General features: G+C 32.8%; 2 protein-coding genes and 1 long non-coding RNA gene across 9 annotated transcripts in view; 1 reads left to right on the top strand and 2 right to left on the bottom strand.

Annotated features, from left to right (window-relative positions):
- The window catches only part of LOC126892344 (zinc finger protein 345-like), a 218,923-nt gene that overhangs the window by 93,021 nt on the left and 109,549 nt on the right, over window positions 1–16,353 (bottom strand). The window lies entirely within an intron of this gene.
- Window positions 10,720–16,353, bottom strand: part of LOC126892341 (zinc finger protein 729-like) — a 418,287-nt gene continuing 412,653 nt past the window's right edge. For 4 of the 6 annotated variants that reach the window (XM_050661856.1, XM_050661855.1, XM_050661858.1 and 1 more), the window contains one exon: window positions 10,720–11,874. In XM_050661856.1, the coding sequence (XP_050517813.1) occupies window positions 10,912–11,874 (963 nt within the window). In that variant the 3' untranslated portion in view covers window positions 10,720–10,911. Of the gene's footprint in view, window positions 12,606–16,353 lie in introns of all 6 variants that reach the window. The other 2 variants (XM_050661859.1, XM_050661860.1) reach the window with 2 other exon arrangements.
- The window catches only part of LOC126892350 (uncharacterized), a 127,908-nt gene continuing 123,446 nt past the window's right edge, over window positions 11,892–16,353 (top strand). Inside the window, exon 1 of the long non-coding RNA XR_007700796.1 lies at window positions 11,892–12,011. This is a non-coding gene — a long non-coding RNA (uncharacterized LOC126892350). The remainder of the gene's footprint in view (window positions 12,012–16,353) is intronic.

The raw sequence follows: 16,353 nt of genomic DNA, 5'->3' as shown, positions 1-16,353 counted from the left end.
AACAAAGTAGGATGTGCAATAATCAATATTCAAAGTGGATTTAAAAAAATATTCAAATTGCCTTGTGAATCATCGATATACACCGCTGAAATGATAGCGATACTTTTTGCTTTAAGACACATATTTAGTAACGAACCCTATAGCTGCATAATATTTACAGACAGTAAGAGTGTCGTTGATAGACTAACTAACGTACATAAGTACCAACAACTCAATCATATAGAACTGGAAATTATGACTCTTTATAATAAAACTGCAAATTTAGGAAAAAACATCATTATATCATGGATAAAGGGACACGCAGGCATTAGGGGTAACGAAATAGTAGACAGGCTAGCCAAATCCGCCCTAGAAATAGGCGAAGAACTTCCCATGAACTTACTACCCATTTCGGATATTGATATTATTAGTAGACGACACCAAAAAGAAAATTGGCAAAGGTATTATCGAAACACGAGAACTGGTAGTAATTACAAACAAATGCGACCTGAAATTCCCATTAAAAGATGGTTTCATTCTGTATCAAATCGCCATTTCATAAGAGTTATAAATAGATTGAGATGTAATCATGCTCTTACCCCCCTTCATATGTACAGTCTGGGTCTCACAGAGTCACCTAACTGTGAGTGTGGAAAAGAAGGTAATCTACTACATATTCTCCTCGAATGTTCACATCAATCAGTAAATATAAACAAATTTTATGATAATCTTAATATATTAAAAATTCCACTTCCCGTCTACCTGAACAATTTGATTTTTTCTGAAGAGATTAATATATTAAAAACAATTTACGAACATATCAAAAATTGTAAATATAGATTGTAGCAATAAAATTTACCCTGTATTTAAGAAATTTTGTTAAAACAAAGCAGGCATGTTTGTTAAAACAAAACAAACATGTTTGTTTTGTTGTTATTTTGTTTTAAATCCTGTAGATTTAAGTAATTATTGTATATTATAATTGAAAAAAGAAAAGAACAAAAAAAAAAGAGAAAAAGAAAAAAAAAAACAAAAAAAAACAAAAAAAAACAAAAAAAAAATAAATAAATAAAAAATGCAAAAAAAAAAAACAAAAAAATAAAAAATGCAAAAAAAAACTAAGAAGATGTAAACCTCCGCGAGGATGAATCGGGTTTACGTCTTAGCGTAGTAAAAAAAAAACAATTTACAAAAAATAACAATAAAAAAATTAATAAAAAAAAACAAATTAACAATATAAAAAAAATGCAAAAAAAAATACAAAAAAAAAATAAAAATTTACAAAAAAAAATGAACAACCAAAACAGAGTATTATTTAGATAATAATTGTAGATAATAATGTTAGTTTGTTATGTATTTAGAGTTAGAAATACAGAAAAAATTCCTCTGATTGAAAAATCAAATTTGTTTGTTTTTAAAATAACAAAATGTCTGGCTAATTGGCTCGGCCAAGGCCATCAAATTCACTCAAAAAAAAAAAGGAGGTCCCAAAATAGTTGGGCACCAATAATAGCATCAATGCTACCAGATTCATTAAACAATGGATCAGATAACTGAATATTAAATGGGATATTAAAGTTTTTAATAACAAAACTGGTTGAAGGAATTTGATTTGAAATAGCTGGTACAGCATAAAATATGGATGAAACACTAAAATTATTAACTCTGGAACATACTGTAATTTGACATTTTTTGGTAATATTTGATATTGTTTGATTTATACCACTAATAGCTAGGTTAGTAGGAATCATAGATATATTAAATTTTTTACAAAAACTTTCTTTTATTAAGTTTGTTTGAGCACCACTGTCCAAAATTGCTCTACATGGAATTAATTCATTATTATTGGATTTAACATTAAAAATCACTGTTGACAAAAGAACTTGGGTATGTTTAAAATTCATGGCTTGTGCAGAAAGCTGATGTGTTACCGTTGGTGGCAACTCAACACTTTGTGCACAATTAATTGATGGTGGCTCTGCTGATGGCGAATTAGCGATGTCAATAGAATGTTGTTGATTATTTTCAAAATGGATTAATAAGTTATGTTTTGCTTTACATTTGGTACATGGTCTCAAAGTACATTCTGATGCTTTATGTTTCTGTCTCAAACAATTATAGCACAACTTTAAATTATTAACTTTAGACAATCTACCTTTTGTATCTAATTTAAGGAATTCGATGCATGAGCATATTAAATGGTTACCTTTACATAAAACGCAAGACCTATCTGCTGCATTAACTTGGAATACTCTTTTTTGATACTCACCTCGACTATCACGGTTTGCATGTTTATAATTATTAAAACTAGAATTATTATTAGGTTTTTGACTACTTTGGTCTTGAATCACTTCCAAAGTGTCTACTTTGACTTTTAGAAAATTAAAAAACTCTGCCAAAGTAGGAAGCTCTTCTTTAATATGGCATTCCTTCCATTCTCTATAAGTTTGTCTATCTAGTTTATTGGAAATAATATAAATCAACAAAAGGTCAGATAAACTACTTTTTGTAATTTTTAAACTGTCAATGGATGACATACTATCAGAGACACTGTCTAATAAATCCCTTAAATGGTTAGGGGCCGGTTGTTCGAACGCTAATAAAAAATGATCATTATCAAATATTTAATTACTGTCACAACTGTCAATGTGAACTTTGTTTGGGTTGCTGAAAACATAATTATTGATTACAATTATGAAATTAGTTAATCTTTTATGTTAATAATTGTTATGTTAATTGATTAAATAATCTCATAATTATAATAAATTATGTTTTCAGCAACCCAACCAAAGTTGACATTGACAGTTGTGACAGTAATTAAATATTTGATAGTGATCATTGTTGATTAGCGTTCGAACAACCGGCCCTTAGTGATTCTTTTTGGATCGAATCTAAATTAAAAATAGCTTTAAGAGGATCGGTACGTATTTTCGGCTGCAATGCTATTCAAATGGGGATTCATTTTTTTCGAATCCTGAGAAAACTAATAAGGATTTTTGAAAAATTTAAACGCAGAATGAAAGATTACGTTATTAGCGAGGGCCGAAAGTCCCTGAGAACTTCTATAATGTTTATTTTAATAAGTTACAGGGGTGAAAAACTAAGAGAAAATTTAGAGTGATTTTTAATTTCAAATACATCATTCAAAATAAACTTTTTATTTATTCTAAGGGACCTTTGGCCCTCGGTAATAATTTAGTCTTTCATTCTGCGTTTAAATTTTTTAAAAATATTTATTGGTTTTTTCAGGATTCGAAAAAAATGAACACAATGCCGTGGTAATATTTTCCAAATCTATCTTTGTCTTACAACGCACTCAGCCGAATATAATATTGTCAGCATATATTGTCAGTCAGACACTGACAATCAGTGACAATTTTAAATATTTGATATTGCATCGGGAATATGTTGAGTTATTGATTAAATATTATTGATATATAGTGTATTTGATAAATAATTGATTTAAGACGTGAACTTAATAAAAAGTAATTTACTGTGTATTATTTGTGGAAGATCCAAGCAGAGAATACATCAGGATAATATATTCTGTAATCCAAGTATTTTGTTGCTAAAGATGTTCAAAATTGTAAGCGTTCCATAACAATATATTATTAAAAAATCACTTTAACACTTTTCCTCTTTTCTTGATTGAGTATTAGCCTTTGTTGTACAAATAAATTATTACAATCACTGAATACATAGTTAGTGAAAAAATTATCACATTTATTAACTGAATTAATAATTTGCAATTATAAAAATAACAGTTATCCAAGAACATTCAAAACCCATCTCTTTAAATTAATGATGACATTTTCAAGTAGAATGACATTCTAGTAATGTTTACATATCCATACAAGTGTGAATTTTACTACACGTAATTTGCCGTGTAAAGACAGAAAAAGTAGGGATACACGTAAAATATTTGCGAATTATGTACCCATAGCCTTAATATGTTTATTAACTAATAACTTTTTATTATCATACCGCATACAGAGTGCATCCCAAGCGGTCTGATAATAATTTCCCGAGAATTCAACTTTGTCAACAATGCGTTTGGCATATCCATCGACAGATTGTCTCAAAAGTTGAAATTTATGAATATCTGGAAGTGTGGTATTTGAATGAACTACACTAATAAATGTCGTTTTGAACTCAAGCCAATGTTGAAAGTCTCCTTTAAAAATATTTAATTTCATTTTTGGGATTAAAATATGATTTAACGAGTCTGCATGTGGTGTAGAAATAGAAGGCAATGTATTAATTACAGTATTGGTGCTAATGTAGTCTTTTAAAAAACTGATTGCTTTAAAATACCTGTTTTCGAAAGCATCTCTTTCGTCAATTTGTTCTTGCAATTTATCTTCACTGACAGCAATCTCAATTTGTAGTTGGACTTCTTCAAATTCAGCTAACAGATTGCTACCAGAGTCATACCTCAATTGAACTTCTGCTCTCTAAAATTGTTAACTTACCTTTATATGAACCTCTGGTTCTTATATTGTTAGCTAAGCTACTCATTTTTAAGATTTATGGCAATCTTTACGAAAACAACACTTAAGAATAACTGGAAATAACTTGATGAATTATTACTATTAGCTGATTGATAATCTATGGCGATATACAATCGAAAAATATGGAAAAATCTTTTTATGGTAATTTAAATTCAAAAACACTGTTTGATCAAATCTTAAAGATAATAGAAATGGAACAAATTCACAAGTAATGAGGGTTTTGGATCCTCTAAATGGTAAATTGGGCCGTCTTCGACCTCTGAACTGCCACTAGGTTACAACTATGGATTCTATTTTTTTATTCACACTATCCTGGTTGCGAAGTGACCAAAAATATGGTGGATTATCTTATGGCAGATAAATTAAACTTTGTGGTGTGGACTGTACAATATTTTTATGTGAATAAAATAGAACAAATTTATAACTATTACAAAAGTGACAATTCTAAAATTAATTCTGACGTGGAGTCTTTTCTTTTTTGTTGTAATCGATGTATTACTTTGTTGTTATAGTAACTTCATATCGCCACCTTTGGATGTTCGAATACAAAGCACATGGATGTAACAGGCGCTATATTGCCGCATTACACTATTTTCCTTGGTAATGTCTATTTGGTATAAATGTTCTAACAACCATCAACAGGGGATTTCCATGTGTACGTTTCGGGAGTTTAAACATTGTGTTTGTAATTACAAATTTTTCATTTTGACAAAATTGAACCATTCTGTCACCACGTTCATATACGGTCTCCTAACCCATAGTCTCCAACACAATCTTCCACTCTACCCTGACCCACCTTGGCGTTGAAATCACCCATTATTATTATTTTTTTTTGTTTAATGTTTATTTTGCAATCTGTTACATCATATAACAATAATCATACATGTTGATTGGTACAATGTCATGAGAGAGAGTTTCTCCAATGATCCACTCCCTGTATGCACTTTTACATTCTTACATTTATAACAATAATAATTCTTACAAATGTAAGAATTATTATTATGGGTTCCTTTTTATGTATACTTTTGAGGACCGCTTGTAATTCTGCATAAAAGTCCTCAATTACATTGTCATCCTTATCTGCTGTAGGGGCATATACCTGAATAATGTTAATGTTCTTCGGTTGTGCTTTTAATTGTATCAGCATTACTCTATCTGAATAATAGGTCTGGATCCCGCGTATGAAAAAAAAAATTGATTAATAGCAAGCTGAAAATTTGTTAATAGCTTAAGGGTGTCTAGTCGGATAAACTTTGATATATGGGAACACTGGGACAGGGGCAGTTTTAATTGTGGAACAGGTTAAAAATTTGGAACGGTCACACCACGAAAACGGCTCATTTATTTTGTCCGACAGAACAGACCTAAAATCTCCGAACAGAGATTAAACTCTCATGCAAAAATCAGACTGCTATTTATCACCTGTCATAATTCCTGTCATTTGACATATTCTACATGTTCCACTCATTAAAACGACCATTTGGTGATAAATAGCAGCCTGATTTTTGCATGAGAGTTTAATCTCTGTTCGAAGAGTTTAAGTCTGTTCTGTCGGACAAAATAAATGTGCGTTTTCGTGGTGTGACCGTTCCAAATTTTTAAGCTGTTCCACAATTAAAACTGCCCCTGTTCCAGTGTTCCCATATATCAAAGCTTTTCTGACTAGACACCCTTAAGCTATTAACAAATTTTCAGCTTGCTATTAATCAACTTTTTTTTCATACACGGGATCCAGACCTATAAGGAACAAAATTTATCATCGAATCATTTATGCGACTGTCCAGAACAATACCGACTCCATAAAGATGAGCTGGATTGTTGTTTCCTACATAGTACATCGTGCCATTTGTTGTTGTACATTTTCCTTCTCCTGGCCACCTAACACCGCTTATCAGTCGTTTCATTTCGGATACAACAATATAGGTCTGGATCCCGCGTATGAAAAAAAAGTTGATTAATAGCAAGCTGAAAACTTGTTAATAGCTTAAGGGTGTCTAGTCGGAAAAACTTTGATATATGGGAACACTGGAACAGGGGCAGTTTTAATTGTGGAACAAGTTAAAAATTTGGAACGATCAGACCACGGAAACAGCACATTTATTTTGTCCGACAGAACAGACTTAAACTCTCCGAACAGAGATTAAACTCTCATGCAAAAATCAGACTGCTATTTATCACCAAATGGGCGTTTTAATGAGCGGAACATGTAGAATATGTCCAATGACAGGTGATAAATAGCAGTCTGATTTTTGCATGAGAGTTTAATCTTTGTTCGGAGAGTTTAAGTCTGTTCTGTCGGACAAAATAAATGTACCGTTTTCGAGGTGTGACCGTTCCAAATTTTTAACCTGTTACACAATTAAAACTGCCCCTGTTCCAGTGTTCCCATATATCAAAGTTTATCCTACTAGACACCCTTAAGCGATTAACAAATTTTCAGCTTGCTATTAATCAACTTTTTTTTCATAAGCGGGATCCAGACCTAATATCGATTTTATCTGGAGAATATAGAATTCTCGCATTCCTTGTAGCAATTTTTATGCAGGGATTTCGCAGGCTGACGACCGGAGGGACCCTGCAGTATGTTGTCATGCCGCTCCTGCCGGATCTTGGTTTTCGTGTTCCATGATCAGTAATCTTTAATCTTTCATTACTTGTAGTCATGATGATTTTACTAGGGATTTTAATGAGGTGGTTTCCCGTTGCCTTCCTCATCCCAGTGTAGGAGCCATTAACACTGTTTCAGTCATGCCTCCTAATATCCAATGATGAGCCGGTCCAGGATCTATTCCTGTACGCCACAACTTGGTACTGAAAACGCTGCTTCCGTCTCCAGGAATTTGATTTTATATTAACCCTAAAATCGAGTGTTGGCACTTCCGCCGTCCGCCCCGTACCGAAGCTCTGCTTCTCCGCCGTGTCTGCCGTTGTGGACTTCAGCCGTAACCCTGGACAAGGGACCCTAAACAGGTAAATTAGCTTACCTTCGCATTAAACGTTCACCGCCATGAAATATTATAGTATAGAATGTTAGGAGCAGTGTTGCCGCTACAACTAACAGACATACTGTACATTAATAAGCGGGATGTTTGAATACAGAGTTTGAGCTGTTTTCATTTACCATTGAAAGTTGCCCTAGTTTGCTATTCACCATGATAGGTGAATGGCAAATTTTGGTTATTCTTTATTTTTTCGAGGTCGCTGAATCCGAATATGAAGTTAATTTTTATCTAGAATTGGTGGAACATGATCAAAAATCAAATTTTATGCAAAAATGCGAAAAATCTATTTTGATGATTTATCATATTTACCTCGCTATATCTTTGGTTGCTGTCAATATTTTCTTTTGAAAATTTTACCATGTCATCCTTGAAGTATTTAGATAACAACAGGCTTTGTCCGAAATGTTTAAACGAATTAAAAGAGGAGTTGTTAATGTTTAAACATTTTGTCGTCAGATTTCGTTAGTTTCATCTTTACCTACATAAAAAAGTTGAGTGACAAACTTTTTATTTTATAACTTTAACCAACACAGCAATAAAACAGCCCATGAAGAAGTTTTCTGGAAAATTTCAAGTCCAAATATGCAATAGGAAAAAAGTTATGTGACTTTATAGACTAGTGGCACTCCCCCCCCAAAAAAAACGCTTATTTCTCGAGATACTGACCATGGTGTGGTGAATGGCTAATGTTGGTCTTATTTTATGCTTTTGATGGTGCTGAAAAAGAAAATGAGGTTTATTTTGAATTTTAGATGGGGGAACATTGTCAAAATCGCAATTTTACGCTAAAAATAAAAAAATTAAATCACGTTTTTATTCCTATAGAACATTTTATTCTTGGAACCGTACATTTTAACATAAACTTGATTAAAAAGCTAAATTTCAAATTTTTTCACTAAAGTTTTGCGATTAAACTTTGCAATTTAGGAATCTGCATCTTTCACTTTAAGCAATTCATAACTTTTATTATAATAAGAGAAAGATTGAAACAGGTCTCATCGTCTTCAGATAGGTAAAAAATATATACGTACTACAAAAATTTCAGAAAAAAGAATGTGTGTGTACTTTGTACGCACGTAAGAAGTTATACTTCTATTATATGATTTCTTAAAAATAAATATACTTTAAACAGTTTGTTTTAATTTTTTTTAACACCAAACTAATTTTGTGCTTACCGCTTTCAAGAAAATAAAAAAAAGTATAGTATTGCACTGGATTCGAACTCTCGACCTCTCGATCTCTGGCCGAATTAGTCGAGGCATTGAAGCAAAAAAAAAGCCTTACTCTCGATTTTTGGCGCAGTAAGACGGATTTTAATGCAGTTTGGTGCGTTGGATTCGTGAGAATGTCAGGAAATTTTGTGAGCTAGTGTAATGAATAAGAAATCTGAAATTGCATTTGTGCATAAGAAAAATTCATTTCAAAAGTGCATTTTGAAATAGGCAATTATAAATTTGCAACCCGGTAAATAGTTGGGCAACATCTCGATTAATTATTTTAATTATTTTTAATCATTTATAAGTCCATATAATAATAGTCTAAGATGTCAATAACCCTTAATAATAAACAAAAAAAATTTCCTTATGTGGGAATCGAACCAAGTACTAACGGGTCCGTAGCTAAATACACATACCGCTAATCTATGCAGACACTTTCTAGACAACGGCGATATTAGGTATAAACAAAACAAATTGATAAGTAAAAATTGTAAAGAAAATTACTACATACTTAAATGTATTATAAAATTAATATATTCCTAAATTTTAGAAGAAACATTCGTAAATAGGTATTATTATTATCTATTAATGTTACTAAATGAAATATAAATATTTTGACGTTTCACAATTTGACAATTCACTTTTAACTGCAGTGCCTTAAAATTTTTAAAGCACCGGTGCTTTAAAGTAGCATTTTTAACGCTCCTATGGAGTGCTATTAATTGCATTTTTAACACGTTTGTAGAAAAATATATTTAAAAACACTAATATATTCTTTCCACACATTTTCTGGACTGATAAATACATAAATTAAAACATTTAGTAACGAACTCCATACTGCCTGTGTGCGCAGATTACCAAAATTTCACCCTCAATGAAATCGCGCCTAAAGAAGTATAACTTCAAAAAGGCAGTATAACTATTAACTAACCTTTGTTGTTTCTCTTCCCACAAATTTTAACACGCAACAACCATACATTACATAACCAAACCGTCAACCGTCCACACCACAGCTGTGCTACAGCTGCCATATTGGGTAATTTTTGACATGTCATTTGAACATCCAATCAGAACAAAGTTATAATGCGCATGCGCCCGGATCATAGGTTTTAACATATAAAAATTCCCCCTCATATTGCGCGTAAAGAAGTATAACTTCAAAAAATATTAAAATGGAACAGAGTTGTAACGAGTTAAACGCAAAAAAATGTGATTTCATTTTTTTTTATTTTTAGGGAAAAATTGCGATTTTGCTAATGTTCCCCCACGTAAGATTCAAAATATACCTAACTTTCGTTTTCAGCAACATCAAAAACATAAAGTATGACGAAAATTAGCCATTCACCACACCATGGTCATCACACCACACAGTATCTCGAGAAATTAGCGTTTTTGGGGGTGTGCTGCTCGTCTATAATGTCGCATAACTTTTTTCCTATTGCATATTTTGACTTAAAATTTTCCAGATTGCTGTGTTTGCTAAAATTATAAACTAAAAAGTTTGTCATTTAACTTTTTTAAGTAAATATGAAACTAATGAAATCTGACGACAAAATGTTTAAAAATTAACAACTTCTTTTTTTAATTTGTTTAAACATTCTGGGCAAAGCTCGTTATTATCTAAATACTTCAAAGATGACAGAAAAATTTTCAAAAGGAAATATTTACAGCAACCAAAGATACGGCGAGGTAAAGTCGAAAAATCATCAAAATTGATTTTTCCCATTTTTGCATATAATTTGATTTTTGAACATGTTGCACCAATTCTAGATAAAGTAAACTTCATATTCAGATTAAGCGACCTCAAAAACATAAAGAATCACCAAAATTGGTCATTCACCTTAAAGTTGATTTTTGTCGTCGGTAGAACGTAATTTAAGGGGTTGCTGCCGCTCGCCTAACATAATAAATTAGCCCTGAGAATTTGATTTATTGAAGTTTATTAAATTTTAAAGTAATTAATAAAAGTCATGATAATAATCTCACAAGAAGAAAAAAATCATAATAGTATATAAATTAGACTTTGTAATATTTTTAATAAATTACATATTAATTAAAGTTTGTAAAATAAAAAATATAAATCGTGTTTTTATTTAAAATAACTTAAACATAAATATAAATAGAATCATAAATAAAAATAATAAAGAGTCAATTCGTATAACATTATGTAGTTGAGTACACTGCTCACCACAAATTTCACATTCACAAAGGTTTTTTACCACTGTGAACTAGCATATGCCTATTTAAAGTATGGTTGAGACTAAACTGCTTACTACAAATTTCACATTTATAAGGTTTTTCACCAGTGTGAACAGTCATATGCTCTTTTAAACTACGTAGGTAACTAAACTGTTTACTACAAATTTCACAGTTATAAGGTTTTTCACCAGTGTGAACTCTCATATGCTGACTTAAACTACTCTTTATATAAAACTGCTTACTACAAATTTCACATTTATAAGGTCTTTCACCCGTGTGAATTTTCATGTGCGTATTTAAGTGACTTAGGTCACTAAACTGCTTACTACAAATTTCACATTTATAAGGTTTTTCACCAGTGTGAACTCTCATATGCACCTTTAAACTACTTAGTTGAGTAAACGGCTTACTACAAATTTCACATTCATAAGGTCTTTCACCTGTATGAATTCTCATATGCTTCTTTAAAGTACCATTTTCAGTAAATAGCTTACTACAAATGTCGCATTTATAAGGTTTTTCACCAGTGTGAATTTTCATATGCTTATCTAAACCACTTTTGCGACTAAACTGCTTACTACAAATTTCACATTCATAAGGTTTTTCACCACTGTGAATTTTTATATGCTTATTTAACTGACTTTGGTGACTAAACTGCTTACTACAAATTTCACATTTATAAGGTCTTTCGACCGAGTGAACTCTCATATGCACCTTTAAACTACTCTTTATATAAAACTGCTTACTACAAATTTCACATTTATAAGGTCTTTCACCCGTGTGAATTTTCATGTGCGTATTTAAGTGACTTAGGTCACTAAACTGCTTACTACAAATTTCACATTTATAAGGTTTTTCACCAGTGTGAACTCTCACATGCACCTTTAAACTACTTAGTCGAGTAAACGGCTTACTACAAATTTCACATTCATAAAGTCTTTCACCTGTATGAATTCTCATATGCTCCTTTAAAGTACCATTTTCAGTAAACAGCTTACTACAAATGTCGCATTTATAAGGTTTTTCACCCGTGTGAATTTTCATATGCTTATCTAAACCACTTTTGCGACTTAACTGCTTACTACAAATTTCGCATTTATAAGGTTTTTCACCAATGTGAATCTTCATATGCTTATTTAAATTACTTATGTGACTAAACTGCTTACTACAAATTTTACATTTATAAGGTTTTTCACCAGTATGAACACTCATATGCTCATTTAAACTACTAAGGTAACTAAACTGCTTAATACAAATTTCACACTTATAAGGTTTTTCACCAATGTGAATCTTCATATGCTTATTTAAATTACTTATGTGACTAAACTGCTTACTACAAATTTTACATTTATAAGGTTTTTCACCAGTGTGAACTCTCATATGATCCTTTAAACTACTTAGTCGAGTAAACGGCTTACTACAAATGTCGCATTTATAAGGTTGCTCACCCGTGTGAATTTTCATATGCGTATTTAAATGACTTCGGTGATTAAAATGCATACTACAAATTTCGCATTTATAAGGTGTTTCACCAGTGTGAACTTTCATATGCTCATTAAAAGTACTTAGATAACTAAACTGCTTACAACAAATTTTACATTCATACAGTCTTTCGCCGGTATAAGTTTTCAAATGTGCTTTGGTATCATTAAATGGTTTGGTACTTGTAACTTCCATTGTAATATCGTGTGGAACACCTAAAAGAAAAACCAAAATATAAGAATTTGTTTTTTAATAAAAGAAAAATATTTGCCAGAACAAAAATTTTAAAAAGAAATACATAAAGTAATAAAAAAAAATTAAAACACAAAGGAGGTCTAAACCTCCGAGGTGTTCAACCGGGATGAAGCCTTAGAGCTGTGTAAAAAAACTTACATATTTATTAGCATTTAGTATTAGCATTGTTTAAAAAAAAGGATAGTTAGCCAACCTTTACGAGAGTCTTGATTGACTTTTAATCTGCCGTCAGGTAGCGGCCCCTAGTAATAAATTTCAGAAACTAATTACAGAAATTTATTGCAGACTTTTACTGGAATATATTCTTCACCACTACTTGTCCATCTCTATACAAGGATGCCAGATTGTGAAGAAAATATAAGATTTGGATTTTCACAAGAGCTATCACCTTGTAATTAACACGCAAATTGTGTACTGTTTCAGCATGACGCATAGCGCTTGTCAAAACCATTACCTTCTACCATTGTATTCGTCTTGTGATAGACAACTTGACTATTTCCAGCGAATGTTTCAAATAATAATGTAATACTTAAAAGATTACTTTTGACAGACTCTCGTATAACAGGTCCCATCTCCACACGCACAGAGCCACATCGATCTTTCTAGATAAGACGCGATGCAGCGGGCCGGAAGACGAGCAATTAAGCGAATGTCGCGACAATAACTAGAGATGGGCAGAATCTTCCAGAAATAACGGCTGGGCTATATATAGGAACGGATTTTGTAAATAGAGTTAGTTTAAGCTAGAGTTTGCAAAGTAAACTTGTATAAATAAATTCATAAAGTCGTATATAAATACGAACCGCTAGTTTCATTGTAATTATAAGTTATTACAGTAAAAACCGCTACAGTTGGTGTCCGGTGTTCGGTACACTTAATGCAGTAAACTTGGTGCGATATAAATAAAAGTGAAGTAAAAAAAAATAAAAGACTTTTGAACTTTATTCTTCGGGAATAATTAAAGTGCGTGAATTGTTTGGTATTCGGAAAGACTTTTAAAAGAACATTTGAGAAGTACGTGTGTGCCGACCAGAGATGCTGCTAGCAGATCTTCCTCAAAAAAGTTGCGGGAGCAGTTAGAAGAACGCGAGTTAGATGTCAGTGAGTCCAAGAAAGTCTTGCAAGCACGACTCGAGGAGGTTCTCAGGAAGAATGGAGATGACCCAGAGACGTTCCACTTCAAGTCAGCGGAAGAAACAATGAAACTGTTTCTCAAACGATCGATGAAACTTCTCAAAAGATTGATGAAACTTCTAGAAAAAACGACGATAAATTCGAAAATGTTGCTAAAATATTTGACGAGACTTCTCAAGTAATTAAAGATGTTTGTAGACAAAACAACGAGAAACTTGAATAAGTTTTTAGAACATTCGATAAGATACAGGAAAGTGTAGACGACAAAGAAGATGTCATCCGCTTACTAACTACATGCGACGTAACCATACCCGGTAATAGTGAGAAAATTCTGATGACCAGACTTGATGAACACTGCCGAGAGGGAAGTTTAAGGATGGTCGAAGATGTGGACAATGTGAAATTTCTAACGGCAAAAACTTTGGTGAGAGTTCGAGATGTCGTCCCTGTAAGAGTTATGAATTTAAAGGAAACTGCTATCAAGTTGAGTAGAGGAGCTTTGATCGGACAGTGTGTTCTCGTGGCTTCAATTTGATCTATGAATACCAATGAGAAATCATCGAAGTCGAAGTATCCAAAGAGCTAGTTGAGATGGTCATTGAAGATGCCAAGATCTTGATCATGAACGAACGAAAAAAGTGAGGTCAATGCTGATAGAGTATCAAGATGTTTTTGCTATCGATAAGAAGGATAAGGGCAAAACAAGCATAGTAACGCATAAAATAAATACCGGAGACGCTCAGCCAATCAGACAACGGCCTAGACGACTCCCATTTGCGAAAAGAGATGAAGCCAAAGAGATTATCAAGGATATGGACAAACAGGGGGTTATTGAGGGACTGGGACGTTTCGCCGTCGCCGTTTCGCCGTCGCCATTTCGCCGTCGCCATTTCGCCGTCGAGCCACTTCGCCGTCGGCCGTTTCGCCGTTGAGCCAGTTCGCCGTCGGCCGTTTCGCCGTCGCCATCCCTGCATTGGTTAAGTTTACAAGAACATTATAACATACTAACTTTTTTTATGCTAAATGTCGCAAAAATGTGATAACATACTAACTTTTTTTATACTAAATGTCAGTGTAAATAAAATGCTGATGTTGCTATTAAAACCAAGTTATATTTTCGTATTCAACTATACATTGTTTTCGTCTGAGAATACATCATTAAATAGATAAATATGACTATTATCAGATTCCCGGAAATAAACAATATTGAGAAAAGGGATTTCAATTTCAATTGTTTTTACTGTATTAAAAATAAAAAACTTCATTATGCAAAAGTGATAGTATATGATCGTTCGAAAACCATTCAAAACTTATATACAAGTAATGATCATCCCGAAATTATAAGTACGAATGCTAACAACGAAATGGCGACGGCGAAATGGCTCGACGGCGAAACGGCGACGGCGAAATGGCTCGACGGCGACGGCGAAATGTCCTAGACCCGGTTATTGAACCATCAAACAGTCCATGGACATCACCAGTAGTTCTGGTAAAGAAGAAAGATTGTTCAACGCGTTTTTGTATTGACTACCGCCAGCTCAATACGGTAACAAAAAAAGATAGGTATCCTTTGCCCAGAATAGATGATACATTGGATACTCTCTCCGGTTCTCGTTGGTTCTTCACACTCGATTTAAAGAGTGGATATTGGCACGTAGATATGGAGCCAGTCGATCGGGAGAAAACCGCATTTTCGATAGGATTAGGGTTTTCTCAGTTTACGGCTATGCCTTTTGGTTTATGTAATGCTCCTGTCACATTTGAAAGATTAATGGAGGCAGTTTTAAGAGGTCTAACATGGAAAACATGCCTGGTTTACTTGGATGATGTAATTGTGGTTGGAAGGTCCTTTGATGAACATGCCAAGAATCTAATAGAAGTCTTTCAACGATTGAGTGCAGCGAACTTGAAGTTAAGTCCGAAGAAATGTCACATGTTTCGGCGAGAAGTTAAGTATTTGGGACATATTTGGGATTGAAGCAATTAAAGATGGGCCAGTACCAAGAGATAAACATGAAATTAGAAGTTTCCTTGGCCTATGTACCGGGTGTCCCAATTAGAATGGCTCTCGGCCATATCTCAGGAACCGTTTATAGTAGAGCTTTGAAATAAAAAATTTTATAACAAAAGTTGCCTCAGGAAAAGCCTGGAAATTATTTTCATAATTGTGGGACCACCGCTAGAGGGCGTAATTGAATATCAAAAATTTAAAAATCTAAATTTTACAAAATTTTCCTAATGAAGGGGCACTGGAAATCCGATCGTCGTATTCTTCATAAAATTCTACGCATATTTGATTTGACAAGTTTAGGTCTACCTTTGGAAATAAGAGGTGGGGGTGAGTGGGAACCTTGTTATGAAAAACTGGCTGTGAGTCCGGTTCTGCTTAATCAAATTTTGCAAACTTGGTCTTGTTGAAGACAGATCTTTTTCGTCAATGTAAAAGTTATGATTTCCAACCAACTTACTGAGTAATATGCCAGCTAGAAGGCGTTATTAAATTTTTTTCAGAAATCTAGTGTTCCTTGGAAAATATTAAATACAAACATGCATTTTTAATACCATATTACAAAA

The sequence above is a fragment of the Diabrotica virgifera genome, chromosome 9, assembly GCF_917563875.1.
Source record: "Diabrotica virgifera virgifera chromosome 9, PGI_DIABVI_V3a".
In the NCBI taxonomy this organism is placed as follows: Eukaryota; Metazoa; Arthropoda; class Insecta; order Coleoptera; family Chrysomelidae; genus Diabrotica; species Diabrotica virgifera.
The sequence above is the reverse complement of the archived record's forward strand: the minus strand, read 5'-3'. Positions and strand labels throughout refer to the sequence as shown.